Raw genomic sequence first — 16671 nt, forward strand, 5'->3', positions numbered from 1 at the left:
TGGCTTTATTGATTCACACTATGTCATAATCATGAAGGTGCATGTGTAAAGAACAGTCTGTTCTTGTAGAAGATTCATTTTAAAGGATTCATTTACCCTTTATATTGTGTAATTACTTAATTATGGATGACACTCATTTAAAAGTCAGAGGAACAGAAACGTAAAAGAAAATATTATTATTACACTTTTGGAATGGATAGCATAAAAATACATTTCTGACACATATTCTTTATGAAAAGCTTTTTATTGTGTGAAGCTGCATATTTAAGCTCATAAATATGAAACAACTACCGGTATACATTTTCCTTACTTGTCCTTGAGAATGAACATGATGCAACACTTACAGTACTGAGAGCTCTGCATAAACCATTGAAACATAAATGATAAACATTAGTGATGGGAACCACGGGAGGAAAACAACTCCAGGTAATGTAGGTGATGTTTAGCCTGGCAAGCCGTACCATTTTATAGCCATTCCCGTGGGTACAAAACATACCGAAGCAATCCCAAATGGCAGGGGCCGGCTTTCTGTGATAAGTCATACAGGCAGGTCCTAGAGACACAAGAAGATCTTGCTGCAGACTGTGGAGACAGTGAAGCTCTACTCTAGACTGCAAACACATGGCCTCCACTCTCGTGTGATTAGGGTTAGGCTAACCTATTAGGAAAACATGGTCCATAACATAGGGGTGACATATTTCCACCACTCCAGTCATTATATGAAACAGCCAAGATGGCTTCACAATCTCACACCCCCTCCAGTCAGCAAGTTTTACTCTACCAACCAACAATAGTCATTCACTTTTGTTGCACTTTTTTTCTCTCTGTGAAGCTTTGATCTTGACTTCAGCCTAGATCTCAGAGGAGACTGCTTCTTCCGGACTGTGACAGTGCTGTAGCGGAGTCACCAAAGTCGAGTCTCCAGCATTTAAAGCAGCACAATGTAACTTTCAGCTTTTGTTGAGTTTGGCGGCTCCTTTGGACAAAAGCGGAAGTGCTTTACCAGAAAGAACACTACGTTTCCCATGAGCACCAGCGCGTACTGCCGGAAAGATCCTGTCCCCGTCGCGTGCATTTGTTTTGATAGCGAATGAAGACGGGATGGAATTTCAAAACTACTTTTCTGTTTCACCAAGTGAACAGACAGAACGCAAAAAAAAAGATGTTAAACTGCTGGAAAGGAACTGGAATTTACCGGGATACCTTCAACAAGGGAGCCAGGGAGCGGTATATGGAGAAAATAATGATTATTAACGGTTTGGGTCCATATGAAATCCCTATCAAAGAATGGAGCTCCGATGAGGATTTACTGCCGCAGTTCTGCACAACCCACGTCTTAGGCTACCTTGTTTAGGAGTGTTTGGCAGCTGCTTTGGTAAATGTTTGACTCGCCATGTGTTTCAATAAATTAGTATAATATTCAATTCAATTCAATTTTATTTATATAGCGTCTAATACAACAGAGTTGTCTCTAGACGCTTTACAGAGACCCATACCCAGAACATGACCCCCGAGCAGTTATTACATAAACAATGGCAGGTAAAAACTCCCCTAGTGGGAGAAAAACCTTAAGCCAAACAGTGGCAAGGAAAAACTCCCCTTTAGGAGGGAAGAAACCTTGAGCAGGACCAGGCTCATAAGGGGGGACCCTCCTGCCGAGGGCCAGACTGGTGGGTCAGGGACGGCAACAGCACAGCAGGCAGGTGGAAGCAGCAACGGGATGACCAGGGGTGGGGACCGCAGGCAAGCACGCAGCTCCCGAAGCTCCGGCCCAATCAGCAAGTCCCAGGTTGGGGTGCAGGGTCAGGGAAAGACTTGTGCTCCGTAATGCAAGCTACAAGCCACCCACGACCACCTGCAGGACAAAAGAGAGAAAAGGGAGGAGAAGGGGGGGCCAGCAACGGGATGACCAGGGGTGGGGACCGCAGGCCAGCACGCAGCTCCCGAAGCTCCGGCCCAATCAGCAAGTCCCAGGTTGGGGTGCAGGGTCGGGGAAAGACTTGTGCTCCGTAATGCAAGCTACAAGCCACCCACAACCACCTGCAGGACAAAAGAGAGAAAAGGGAGGAGAAGGGGGGGCCAGCAACGGGATGACCAGGGGTGGGGACCGCAGGCCAGCATGCAGCTCCCGAAGCTCCGGCCCAATCAGCAAGTCCCAGTTTGGGGTGCAGGGTCAGGGAAAGACTTGTGCTCCGTAATGCAAGCTACAAGCCACCCACGACCACCTGCAGGTTCCGGTGTCCGGCAAAGGATGCTGCAACATGGACAAAAGAGAGAAAAGGGAGGAGAAGGGGGGGCCAGCACAAGAAACTACAGGAGCGACTCTGACACACTAAAGTTTACACTACCTAGAGATTTACCAACACCAGCTAGAGGTTTACTAAACACTAACTATAGGCTTTACTAAACAGAAATGTTTTAAGTTTAGTTTTAAAGGTGGAGGTGGTGTCAGCCTCCTTAACCCAGATTGGAAGTTGGTTCCATAGTAGTGGTGCCTGATAGCAGAACGCCCGCCCTCCAAATCTACATTTAGATACTCTAGGAACTACGAGAAACCTGCACTCTGAGAACGGAGAGCTCTGACAGGAACATAAGGCACTATCAGGTCTTGCAAATAATGCGGAGCTAAGCCGTTTTGGGCTTTATACGCAAGTAATAGAATTTTAAACTGGATTCTGAATTTTAGTTCGTTTTTTAATAGTACAACATACAGTACATGTTTTGTATTACTCTTACTTTTCTTTTTTTTTGACTGCTATATTATGCTGAAGAGGCTCCGAGGCGTGAGCAATATTTTTGTTTTCCTCGTGTGATTATTTTTTTCCTCTGCAGCTACAAATAGAGTTAATATTTTTTCCTCACCAAACTAGTTTTATCTGAAGATTGGGGTTAATCGCAGCGCAGAGAGCTGGCCAGCAACTGCGTTTAGCTGGAGAAGTGGGGAATAAAACCCATGTGAATGATCCGACCCCGGTCTGTGTGACTCTTTCACTCTTTTACTCTGTTATCTCAGATACTCGGTCTCCGTGGTGTGTAAAAAACTATTGTCTAAGCGTGCATGATCTGGTAACATTGAATAGCAGTTTGACTAGGAGCAGCCGTTTTTCCAGCGACCTGGGAGCAGTTTGGGTTAAGCCTAACCCAGGGGCCCAAAGTGGGTCACCTCATCGTCATGTTGGGTCCTCCAGACCCAAGCCTACCTCTGTAACCCGCTAAACTACCACTCCCCTTTATTTGATGGGAAGTCAGTGAAACCGCTGCAGGACAGGAGTGATATGATTGATATGAGGGTTCATCCGATACTGTTGGCAGCCAAGTTTTGGACTGGTTGACTAGTTTGTTGATGAATTTGAGAGGAAGACCAGAGAGGAGAGAGTGAGTAGTCAAGACGACAAGTGGATAGATCAAATGTTATGTGATTGTAATAAATAGGTAATAATAAAAATAAAACAGGTCAATATACACGTTAATCAGCTAAAAGAGTAAAAGACAGGTAACGGGAGAGCAGCGGCAGCGCCTGGAAGACAATGAAAGTGAGCTTTAACTCTCCTGCACTGGTCAGGAAACCCCCCGCTCAAAAACATGGAAAAATGTTGTTTTCTCTACCCCTCTGATAGCAAAATACATCATTGTATAACTTATCTGGGTTGAAATCTTGTCTAATGACCACTGAAGTTGGAAGTTGTCCCCATTATCTAGTAATTGATGCATTTACAGACAGAACTCTTAGAAGTGCACTTTTTTTTAACCACAGAGCAAGAATTCAGTTCTCATCAAGCTCTCTCTGTTTATCTTGTCTTGTATTTCCTTTGCTCCCGGCTAATCCATACTGTTCTCCCCTCCATGTGTCATGTCATGTTTTTGGTTGAGTCACGCTTGGGCTTTTGTCCTTTTGCAATCCTGCTCAGCAGCGATTTGGTTTTGTTTATTTAATAAACCTAGTTTTTTTTTAACTCCCACCTCCTCCATCTCCTGCATCTGGGTCCTACTCTTCCACACCTTGACAGAGCAGATCAGCCTGCATGGACCCATCAGTCTCTGGGAGTACCTCCGCCTGTAGGTGGAAAAAACAATGGCAGGAGGAGGATTTGCCCTTCCGGGGAACATGCCTGGCTCTTAGCGGGACCAAGAGCCTTCAGGCCCAGTTCAGGCAAAAATTGAGACAATGTCGGCGCCTGACCTGTCTCCGTTCCACTGCCTGCACCAGAGCCGGCGCCCAGGGCCCTGCCCAGGACTCTGCCTGGGCCAAGGCCAAGGCCCAGGGGCCTCATTTATAAAAGAGTGCGTAGGATTCATACTAAAAGTGTACGTGTGCTCAAAAGCCAAAAATAGCGTGCGCACAAAAAAATCCTGAAAGTATGACATGAATCAGGCTTCATTTCACCACCTCACCGTCTGCGTCGCCAGTTCCCCATATCTTCAAAATGTATGTGCGCTAGGATCAAAGAGATACGCACATTTTCCCGTTAAGTTTTTTTTTTAAATCCCAACCTTTGCATAGAAGGTGGCGTGCGCATCTTTCAAGCCCTGTTTTTTGCGCACGCAAGCTTTATAAATGAGGCCCCAGGACTCTGCCCTTGCCAGAGCAACAGCCCAAGACTATTCCCCTGCCCCAGCCCCAGCCACAGCCCAAGCCGAGCCCCCAACTGAGAACTCTGCTGAGAGCCCTGCACCGAGGCTGGAAGCCGGAACTCTCTCCCGTTATTGTGTAATATAAAGCTGGGCATACACTGTGCGATATTTTAAATCGTTTGATTCAGCCCCATCTCACACTGCACGACTAGATCACGGAGTTCAAAAGTTCACGGCCCACGATTTATGGTCTCACACTGTACGACCCGATGCTCTGATGCGACCCGTCTGCTCACACTATACGATCATAATCCTCCCGTCGGACCTCTGAGTACTGGAACTCGAGGCCGGTTTTGGGGCAGGGGTGGGCTGTGCCCACCCAAACGTGCGTCCTGCCCACCCGATCAAAGGTTATGGGGATCCTTTATTTTTTTATAATTAAAATTTTTTATATATATATAAAAAAAATCCCAAAATATCTGTACCGTTTCTGATTGGGTGGGCACTGCGCATCATTTTTAGACAACGAATGAACGCATACCGCAAAAGTTGTGTCTCGGCGGAGGAACCCAGCGTCCCAGCAAAATGAACACTTCATTGTGTTCAGAACAGCGCAGAGCGCACACTAAAGGCTGATTTATGGTTCCGCGTTACACCAACGCAGAGCCTACGACGTAGGGTACGCGGCAACGTGCACCGTACGTGGGAAATGCGGTCTTTTTTTCTGCTATTAAAACATGATTTGTAATGTGAATTTGCAACACTTAAACTACAAATAATAGTTTTTGACGTGACATCAGAGATTGCGCATGCTCTTTCAAACACGCTTGATTTTCTTGCGACCTCACAATTCCTGATCGGGAGCTCGTCGTGAGGTGTTAATCTCTCATCGTTACCCCACGTTTACTGCACGAGGCACGACCAACGATTGGGTCAAAATCCATCCCGATCCAAAAAATAGTCGCACGACTGGAAAATCGTCTCAAAACGAGCCGATAATCGCACAGTGTATGCCCGGCTTAACAGAATATGAGGATCTGTTTCAGATTTACAAGTCCGAAAGCAGTTGATACACAAGCCCAAGTCGACAGAGCTCAAACCCAAGTCAAGTCACAAGTCCTTAAAGTTAGGGCTGAAATCAGAGTGTAGTCCGAGTCCTGGACTCAAGTAATACAAGCCTGGACTGTGGTGTTCATGTAAGTTTTCATCTTCTAGCTGCATTGACATAATCCAGGGGACTCTCAGGAGTTATTTAGTCTCTTAGCCATGGTAAGGAGTCACGGTGGGTCAAGTTATAGAATTTACTTTTATCTCTGTGCGTGTGTCCACACATGAATGCTCACTCCTAAATTGATAAAAGATGATGCATTTCATATAACGAAGCTAATATTTCTTGGCTGCTCTTCAGAGTGTCGCGCTGTTGACATGAAAAGCTCTGGAAGACACTTTGTCAGACCATATTGTGAGAATCTACATGAAACAGATGCCACATTTAATACCATCATCACCTCCCTCATTTTCACTGCTCTGAATAGAATACCTCAACACCCCTTCACCAGCTGAGCTTTGATAGTTTGACATTGAAGTTATCAACTCTTGTGCTCAGATGTTGAAAATCTGAAAACATTCAGCCACTTCAAACCCACAGCATGACATTTTCATTGTTCTGTGCTTTATTCTTTTGTTCCTTTACACTTCAGTCAAGACACACGGCGACGTGCAAATGTTACCAACGTGGACCGACTCAACTGAAGCCTTATAAATAACCACGTTTTGCTGTTTTCAGTTATTGAATGTATAATAACGCATGCACCACTACCAGGCCAATTTGCTGAGTTTAATGACAATACAAGCTTCTTAAAGTACGCCTACTTAGACCAGCTCTCATTCTTTGGGTGAATGATAACTTGAAAAAAATAAAATCCACTTTGACTACCATCTTTTATCACTGAGGAGGAGAGTAGTCCTCAGCTCAGTAATTGAAGCTAATCTAAAAACTGGCACAACGGTTTTCCTTTGTGTCTATTACAAAAGCACTTTCTCTTCTTTTTGATCTCACGTCCCTTCTTATCCATTTGGTCATACTCCTTTGTGCTGTCAGGTGTCTTTATCACTTAGACTCACCATCTGCTCTTTCTGAACCATTTTAGACAGTCCTCTGGTTTAAGTTTTGCAAAGTATGTCTGAAATGTCTGTGAACGCCCCCCTTGTTTCCTTGCCAACACTTACATCTCAAAACCTCTGCAATTAAGATTTCTTGTGAAATTCAAGTATCGGAGTCTGCCATTTAGAACGAAATGGCCAAGCTTTTAGCAAACACAAAGCCCTCTATAGAAATTGTTTTATGAATGTTATCTGTCCTTCACTTAATATTAGTCCTTTTGTATGCTCTGTACTGGAAATGGCTATGAATTGCAGAGGTATCAGACCCATTTGATGAGGAGCACGTTGCAAAGTGATTGGGTAGGAAAGCTTTTTCTTTGTAAGGTGATTATTTATTAAGTATTTGTTCTGGTGTACACCATTACTTTAGTTACAAAGTTCCTTCAAGAAAATAAAAGTCAGAGAAGCTGTCCAATCAGTGTAACTTTATCCATATTTATTTTAGCAATTGTCTACTTTCTATCTAGAAAAGTACCACTGTGAGTGACAAAGTAAATCAGCTAAACTATAAGTGTTATTGTACCCTTTCCACTTCCACTCCTTGACGTGGAAACATGCTCATGCTTTGCTCTTCCTTCTGCTTGCATTTCTCCATTTATATTCTCATTTTTCGTTGCAAGAAATGTATGGAAAGTGCCTGCAAATCACTAGGAGATTATTTTAACACCGATATCTCTATTTTCCAACACTTTTTTTTGGAACTTATCAGTGCTAGATGATTACCACAATCTCCTTCAGCAAAACGAATGCTGGAAACCAAACTCCAACGACTACAGGTAAATGTGGAAGTAAATGGAACGTGTTGAAATGATACAACTTCACCTCTGACTAAACATAGTGGACTAACCTACAGCTAATCGGCGCTAACAAGGCTGATAGAAAACGGGAGGACGATGTTTTTAGTAACAAAAATTCAAGTTTTTTCTGGAAAGGCAACCAATAAATCATCTCACAGGGAGAAGATAGAACCAGTCCTGTCTGGTGAGATCTGTGATGTGGCCTGCATTACCAACAGGACCAAACTCTTTCTTAACTCCTGTTGTTAGCAGGACAAAAAGACTGACAGCTGTCAATGGAAAACCAAAAAACGAGCCTCCTCCTCCACAAACAAAGATAGGACTACAGAACAGATTTGCACCACTACAATTGAACTCTGGATCTCCGTCTGATGACCTGGATAAAGTCTCCTCACACAGCAAAAACAACTCAGGCAGTAAAGCCGAGGACACACCAACCCGACGTCGCCCGCTGTCGGCCGACTGCTGTGTCGCCTCGCCTCGCCTGTGTCGGGCTGGGTCGGGCAAAAAAAAGAAGCACTAGACACACCACAAAGACGACACCCAACGGCCGACTAGCACGTACGTTCTGCGCAGTCTGCGTTTCAATTTGGTGCGATGTTTTTGGAGAAGAGCCGCCGGTCCGGGGGCGCAGCAGCAGCTCAGATCGCCAGGTCAACCTGCCGTCGTCCCGGGGAGAAACCTGCAGCTCTGTGGAGGATTACCGCTGGCTGAAATAAATCATTTAGGAAGATAAATGTTGGTTTAATAGATGAAATCTAACAGTTGTAGCTACACCTGTTAAGAAATTTGCTCAGAAAATTTCGTGATTTCTGCCTGCCGGCTCCGGAGCTGATTTATGGTTCCGCGTTAAATCGACACAGAGCCTATGGCGTAGGGTACGTCGTACGGCGCGCGTCGCCGCGTAACCTACGCCGTAGGCTCTCTGCGTTGGTGTAATGCAGAACCATAAATCAGCCTTTATTCTGGCGAGGTTGCAAAAAGACTTTGCAACAACGGGAAAGCGATGGATTATGTACATTCACTGAGTGAATATTATGAAAGTAAAATATATATTTCTCGCTAGAAATGTAATCAAAACGCATTTCTATGCAGAAACTAACTCAAAATATTGATTTTATTCACTAAAAAATAAGAAATGTCCGCCATGTTTTTTTTTTTTATTTAGTCCGCAAATGACGACGAAAAGCATTCTGGGAAATTCTGGGAACAGCCAATCACAGAGTGAGCTGTTTGACCGACCAACGACGGCGATTAGACATGTCGAATCGGCTGAAAAGCTCCCGACGGGCGCCCGACCTGTGGCGACGTGCGGGACACACCAGGAAAACTAGGCCGACAGACGCGCACCGACGCTCATCGACGGCCCGGCGGCCGAAAGTCGGCTTGGTGTGTCAGGGCCTTAAAAGGCTAAGAGGGGACGCTATCACCTGGACCCGAGACTCTGATTGTTGGTGATGCTGCTTTGAAAGATGTGAGATGTGTGTGTTGGAAACATGGGAAACAAAAAACTGTGCTTTCCTAAGGATATGGTAGTATCTGGTATTCTGGCTGCACATCCAACTGTTAAAAGCCTCGTATTACATGTTGGCTCAAGTGATATTGTGAAACAGCAGTCTGAGGTGCTAAAACTAGACTTCAAGAAGCTGTTTGATACAATTAATAGCCTGGATGCTGAAGTGTTTATTAGTGGCCCTTTACCACCGAGGAGACGAGAGATTCGGCAGGCTTTTTAGCCTGAACAAATGGCTGTCAGGTCTGTGTGTCACGTACTCCTTCAATTTTATTGATGATTTCCCTTTTTTTTCTGGGACCGCAGACATTTTTTGAAGGCAGATGGTCTCTGCCTCAACAGATCTGGATTGAGGCTGTTTGCAGCTCATCTTTTCTACGTTTCTGAGCTGCATTTCTGTTCCGTTGGACAAGGACAGGAAGAAACAAAACAAGAGGATGAGATACAGCCCAGTGGTAACCTTGAGATGGGGCTGCTCCAGCCCCCGCCTGCGCCTGGAGAGGCTGTCGTCCTGGAGTTATCTCTGACGCCTCCTGCACCAAAAGACAGGAGTGAAGATCCACCCTCATCCAAGTCATCCTCCCCATCTCTCCCTCTGCTGGATATCACTGAGCGCGTGGAGGAGCTGGTCACTGCTGCCACCCATTCCTGCACCCAAACCTTCAGAGAAGAAAGTCTCACCCAAAACATTCTGTACATGTATCAAATCTAGTGTTCACTGCTCATCAACCACAGCCAGCCTATAATAACAACGGGACAGGTAGTACTATTAATATGCTAAAACTACCTTTACTAATTTCAGGTCTTTGGCAGGGAAAACTTTTTTAATTCATGATTTTATTTCAAAACACAATTAGATTTTATGTTATTAACAGAACGTTGGGGGTTTTAAACATCCAAGTTGATAATCAGAGGTGGGTAGAGGAGCCAAAAATTGTACTCAAGTAAAAGTACTGTTACTTCAGAATAATATGACTCAAGTAGAAGTAAAAAGTAGTCATCCAAATAATTACTTGAGTAAAAGTAAAAAAGTACTTGGTGAAAAAACTACTCAAGTACTGAGTAACTGTTGAGTAACGTCTGATTTATTTTTTTTAACACAACCATTCAAACAGACAAAAGTACAAAATAATCATCTTCAGGCAAATTAAATCAATAAAATAATAAAATTAATTAAAATGAATAAAAAATAGCTTAAATTAGAATAATCTTAAAGTAAATTCAAGTACTTTAATAAATAAAATAATAACAGAATAATAAAAAATTAATTAAGCACAAGTAGCTTTTTTAACCAGCAGGCAGAACTAGAACAAGCCCATGAACTCAGAAACTCTGTGTGTGTGTTTGAGTCTGTGTATGTGTGACAAAACATGCAAAAACAAACATTTTTCCCAAAGAATCACCCAGTGATGTCATGAGATTGACGCGTACGTGGATAAAAGGGATAAAAGAAAAGTAACAGCTCAACGTAGCCTAATGTAGCGGAGTAAGAGTAAAGTTTCTTCTTCACAAATCTACTCAAGTAAAAGTAAAAAGTATAGTTATTCAAAACTACTCCTAAAAGTACACAATTTCCCAAAACCTATTCAAGTTCAAGTTACTACCCACCTCTGTTGATAACCTTCAGGACATATGGGCAAAGGAATTGTTTTGTGTTCCTGATCATTTTGGACTGACTCAACATGTGATGTCAGAAACATGTGATGGAAAAAAAACGCACAACAAAATGACATTGTCTGGACTTAATAAAATCCAAAGGTTTGAACATCTGTCAGGTGATGGTGACGGATGTTGCTCTTTGTTTTCTTTGAGAATTTTATTCATGTCAACAGAAGCTTCTCGGCAGATATCATCAAGAAACGGTACATAGGTGAAAATACCAGAGAAAGGTTTATTCAGGTCTATTCCTCCTCACCCCAAATCCACTCACCTTTAGTTAATGAGCTTATGGATAAATTCAGTGGGATGATTATTAGTATTATTGATGTTATTGCTCCCACCAAGATAAAGGTGATCACCGCTAAACAGAAACCTCCATGGAGAAATATTGATTGGGTCAGAGCTGAAAAAAGGAGTGTTGAGTAGTAGCAGAAAACTAGTAGCAGAAAGTAGCAGAAAACTAAATTACAGGTTCATTATGGCGTCTATAAAGAGAGAAGGAGCACATACAGTATAATATGGAGCCGAGGAATGCAAGGCAATCATATTTTTCTGATATCATTGCCAAAAACGACAACAATGCATGCACTTTGTTCACAACTGTTGACAGGCTAACAAATCCCTCTGAGTCAGTGGACCCTGAACTTCAATTCAACTGTGCCTGCGATGAGTTTTTTCTTCATCTGTACTGACAAAATTCAGAAAATACGACAGTCAGTTAGTGCTCCTATGCTAGACACTGGATATGTGCTGCCTCTGTGTCCACTGGAGAAACCATGATACAGTTTTGTCCAATCCCTCATAAGAACCTGGATGACATTATACATCACCTGAATTTCACCACTTGCTGCCTTGATACTCTACCAATAGGGTTTTTTAAGCGTGTTGCACACTGTATGGCCTCAGAGCTTCTGAACATTGTAAATATATTTTTCCTCAGTACCTAAAAACAGCTGTCATTAAGCCACTTTGAAAAAAAGGAATAGTGTAGACTCTAGACAGGTCACTTATAAACAGCTACAGGCCCATATCAAACCTACCTTTTCATAGTAAAATCATTGAAAAAGCTGTTTTTCAACAACTGTATAACTTCCTGACACCAAATGACTGTTTTGATGTCCTCCAGTCGGGTTTCTGGCACTGAGACAGCTTTAGTAAAGGTCCTTAATGACGTCCACTTTAATACGGATAGTGCCAACATTTCAGTCTTGGTTTTACTGGATCTCAGTGCTGTATTCGACACGGTCGACCACAACATCTTGATAGACCAGTTGAAGAACTGGGTGGGAGTTTCTGGCACAGCACTTGCCTGAATGGACTCCTATTTAAAAAAACTAATTAACCAAATTAACATGTGGAGTTCCTCAAGGTTCAATTCTGGGGCATCTGTTATTCAATGGCTGCGTCCGAAATTCCATACTTCCATCCTAATGAGTATGCAAAATGAGTATGCAAGATTTTTTAGTGCGTCCGAAACATTAGAACGTACTCAATAGTATGCTCTATCCATACTCATTCCACAATGCAATGCAGCGGCGATTGGTTGCTAAGGGATACGTATATGTCATAAGTATAATATTAAGTATAATAATATTATTATTACATTAATATTATAATATTCGTATATAATAATATTATATAATGTAATCTTGTTTGGGCCAGAATAAACGGGAAAGAGCGGAGCGGTGCTGCTACTGCTGCTGTGACGCGTCACTTCCTCCCAACGGCAGGAAGTGATGTGTGCGCTCTTAATAGTACGTCCAAATTAATGCACACTACTGATGTTTACTCAAAAGTGTGCCGAATTTGAATATACTTTTTAGTATATACTTTTTAGTATGGCATTTTGGACGCACCGAATGTCTAGGCTCAAATCATGAAAAAAAAAATAAAAATTGTTACCATAACTACGCAAATGCCGCACAAATCTATATAAGCATCTCGTCAGAAGACGGTAATGCACTTTTTTTTGCTCTTCGCAAATGTCCAGCAACATAAAACGAGACGGAAAAGAAGAAACAAGTAAACAACGGATGCTACTTGATTTTTAAAAAAAGATTTTAAACATACACTGCGGTCGTAGCAATTGAGATTAAAAGAAAACCCAGCCAGACTTCTATATTGGTGTAATGTGGCAACAAGATCTAAACCTACTCGTCGGTCCATCAATCATTTTTTCATGTACTCTAACTTTATTAAATGTACAAATGCTTAAAGGATTTGTGGTCACATGATTTATGGACATGTGAGAGTGCTGAACATGATTTGGAAATCCCGATCGCCAGAGACCCCGGCCAGGAGGTTCCTGTTGGCCAACCTGAGAACTTCTCCTACTACAGGGCCGTTTTTCGCCCCATAAAAGTTCCTGAAGCCACTTTTACAGAGCCGTTCCTTGTAATGGAGACACACACAAATGACCCGGCCCTAAAAATCGACCCGGAAGTCCCGCTAGTGGAAACGCGCCTAGAGTTAGAACCAAACACGGTGAGGCAGCGTTCAGCATTTATGCTCCTCACCTCTGGAACAAACTCCCAGAATGCATCTGGGCTGCTGAAAGTCTCAATTGCTTTAAGACAAAGCTATTGCTGCATTTCAGCAATCCCCCATAATGCACTGAAACCTTTTTTTGCATCTTGCATCTCATTTGTGTAATTAGTTTTAACATATGACTGTCTTAATTTCTCCTTTTAAACTTGTTAACTTTTTAATGCATTTAAAAAAAATATCTTTTCATGTAAAGCACTGAATTCTTGTACATGAAATGTGCTATACAGACGAACCTGCCTTGAAATTAGTCTGGAATATTACAGAATTATCGTCTTTTCTTTTCACAGGCTCTAATGATGCCTTGAACCCTGTTATGATTGTTGCACCGCCTCAGAATGTCACGGTCATGCTTGGCCATCCCGCTGTGATGGAGTGTATGGCCCAAGGCCAGCCCAAACCGCTGGTGTCCTGGAGCAGACAAGGTAAGACATGCAGATGTGTGTTCTGGCTCCTTTTTAGCCTTACACTCTGTTTTTCTATTTATTTTTTTAATTCATCTGCTACATTTTCATTATGCATCTAGGTCTCCTCAAACATAATCACATAGGGATCAGTTTATTGTTGCTTGGCTCATAATTGACATTTTTGCTGGGGCTTTTTTCTCTTTATGCTATGATTTGCTGAATTTGTTCAGTAAAGTGAAAGTAGGACATTCTTGCTCATCCTGTGATCTCTGAAGTCCAGTTGTGCTTCTAAAAGATGTCCTTCTCTGTATTCTCCCACACAAGGAACTGAGTTTCTAGTCGTTACACACAGTCCCCTCCAATTCATCTCATGTAAGCGGCCCAGTGACAGTTGGAGGTTGATTCTGCTTTCCAGCATGTTGCTTCGTCATATTTGTTATTTACGATACTGCAAAATGGCGGACAAAATAAATCAGGGTCTATTTAGTGAAGAGTGAATACTTTCTCTCACCATCCGAGTGTGGCAGTGCAGATGTGTGAGTGTGACCACATTGAAAAGTCCCAGAGCCACCTGTTGGTCAGTTTGGGACATTGCACCTCAACGTCCCTGCCTGCTATTCACAGTGTTGTCTCTGTCTTTTGTGCCGTTTTCAGTTTTTTTTGAAAAGCCAAGTATTGATCCTGATTCATCTCAAGGGCAGTTACCTCTTTTTTCTACTGCTGTGCTTTGATGCTGTGTGTTGAATTTTCTTTTGATCAGACGGAAAGCCCATTTCCACCAACGTGGTTGTTCTTGCAACAAACCTGGTGATCAGGGACACGAGGCGACATCATGCCGGTGTCTATGTCTGTCGAGCCAACAAACCCAGGACCAGAGAGTTCGTCATTGCTGCCGCTGAGCTGCAAGTTCAGGGTAAGAGCCACGTTGTATTGTTCAAAAATGACATGAATAATCCCATATACAGTAGCTACTAGGGATGGGCGGTATGGACTAAAAAATGTATCACGATCATTTCTGGCATTTATCCCGATAACGATAAGAATGACGAAAAAAAAAAATACCAATTCAACTCCATCTTTGTAACTATAAATCTATCACCACATTCAGTCTTTGGAGCCAAATCACTGCTCTAAAAGATACTAAATGCTACTAAACTACACCAATTAAATTGAATGAATAAAAACCAATTAAATGAGTTACACCTGTACTGCAAAACTGGAATGACTCAGAACCGCCATGTTTGTTACACAAACACGTATCAACGGGAATTTATCTTTCTTTCTTTCTTTCTTTCTTTCTTTCTTTCTTTCTTTCTTTCTTTCTTTCTTTCTTTCTTTCTTTCTTTCTTTCTTTCTTTCTTTCTTTCTTTCTTTCTTTCTTTCTTTCTACCTTCTTTTTCCCCTTCCTTCTTTTCTCCTGCTCTTTCCTTCCTTCTTCCCTTCCTCTTTTCTTCCTTCCTTCCTTCCTTCCTTCCTTCCTTCCTTCCTTCCTTCCTTCCTTCCTTCCTTCCTTCCTTCCTTCCTTCCTTCCTTCCTTCCTTCCTTCCTTCCATCCTTCCTTCCTTCCTTCCTTCCTTCCTTCTTTTTTCCCTTCCTTCTTCCCTTCCTCTTTTCTCCCTTCCTTCCTTCCTTCCTTCCTTCCTTCCTTCCTTCCTTCCTTCCTTCCTTCCTTCCTTCCTTCACCTTGTGCGTGGATTTTCTTTCTTTCTTTCTTTCTTTCTTTCTTTCTTTCTTTCTTTCTTTCTTTCTTTCTTTCTTTCTTTCTTTCTTTCTTTCTTTCTTTCTTTCTTTCTTTCTTTCTTTCTTTCTTTCTGGCTCATTTCCTTTCTTTCTTTCTTTCTGGCTCATTTCCTTCCTTTTCTTTCTTTCTGGCTCATTTCCTTTCTTTCTTTCTTTCTTTCTTTCTTTCTTTCTTTCTTTCTTTCTGGCTCATTTCCTTTCTTTCTTTCTTTCTTTCTTTCTTTCTTTCTTTCTTTCTTTCTTTCTTTCTTTCTGGCTCATTTCCTTTCTTTCTTTCTTTCTTTCTTTCTTTCTTTCTGGCTCATTTCCTTTCTTTCTTTCTTTCTGGCTCATTTCCTTCCTTTTCTTTCTTTCTGGCTCATTTCCTTTCTTTCTTTCTTTCTTTCTTTCTTTCTTTCTTTCTTTCTGGCTCATTTCCTTTCTTTCTTTCTTTCTGGCTCATTTCCTTTCTTTCTTTCTTTCTTTCTTTCTTTCTTTCTGGCTCATTTCCTTTCTTTCTTTCTTTCTGGCTCATTTCCTTCCTTTTCTTTCTTTCTGGCTCATTTCCTTTCTTTCTTTCTTTCTTTCTTTCTTTCTTTCTTTCTGGCTCATTTCCTTTCTTTCTTTCTTTCTGGCTCATTTCCTTCCTTTTCTTTCTTTCTGGCTCATTTCCTTTCTTTCTTTCTTTCTTTCTTTCTTTCTTTCTTTCTGGCTCATTTCCTTTCTTTCTTTCTTTCTTTCTTTCTTTCTGGCTCATTTCCTTTCTTTCTTTCTTTCTGGCTCATTTCCTTCCTTTTCTTTCTTTCTGGCTCATTTCCTTCCTTTCTTTCTTTCTTTCTTTCTTTCTTTCTTTCTTTCTTTCTTTCTTTCTGGCTCATTTCCTTTCTTTCTTTCTTTCTTTCTGGCTCATTTCCTTCCTTCCTTCCTTCCTTCCTTCCTTCCTTCCTTCCTTCCTTCCTTCCTTCTTTCATCCTTCCTTCCTTCCTTCCTTCCTTCCTTCCTTCTTTTTTCCCTTCCTTCTTCCCTTCCTCTTTTCTCCCTTCCTTCCTTCCTTCCTTCCTTCCTTCCTTCCTTCCTTCCTTCCTTCCTTCCTTCCTTCCTTCCTTCCTTCCTTCCTTCCTTCCTTCTTTTTTCCCTTCCTTCTTCCCTTCCTCTTTTCTCCCTTCCTTCCTTCCTTCCTTCCTTCCTTCCTTCCTTCCTTCCTTCCTTCTTTCATCCTTCCTTCCTTCCTTCCTTCTTCCCTTCCTCTTTTCTTCCTTCCTTCCTTCCTTCCTTCCTTCCTTCCTTCCTTCCTTCC

General features: G+C 42.3%; 1 protein-coding gene across 1 annotated transcript in view; it reads left to right on the forward strand.

Annotated features, from left to right (window-relative positions):
• The window catches only part of igdcc4 (immunoglobulin superfamily, DCC subclass, member 4), a 100626-nt gene that overhangs the window by 56794 nt on the left and 27161 nt on the right, over nt 1–16671 (forward strand). The window contains exons 5-6 of the mRNA XM_061746296.1: nt 13539–13673; nt 14416–14568. Of these exons, the coding sequence (XP_061602280.1) occupies nt 13539–13673; nt 14416–14568 (288 nt within the window). The remainder of the gene's footprint in view (nt 1–13538; nt 13674–14415; nt 14569–16671) is intronic.

The sequence above is a fragment of the Cololabis saira genome, chromosome 2 (genome assembly GCF_033807715.1).
Source record: "Cololabis saira isolate AMF1-May2022 chromosome 2, fColSai1.1, whole genome shotgun sequence".
NCBI lineage: Eukaryota > Metazoa > Chordata > Actinopteri > Beloniformes > Belonidae > Cololabis > Cololabis saira.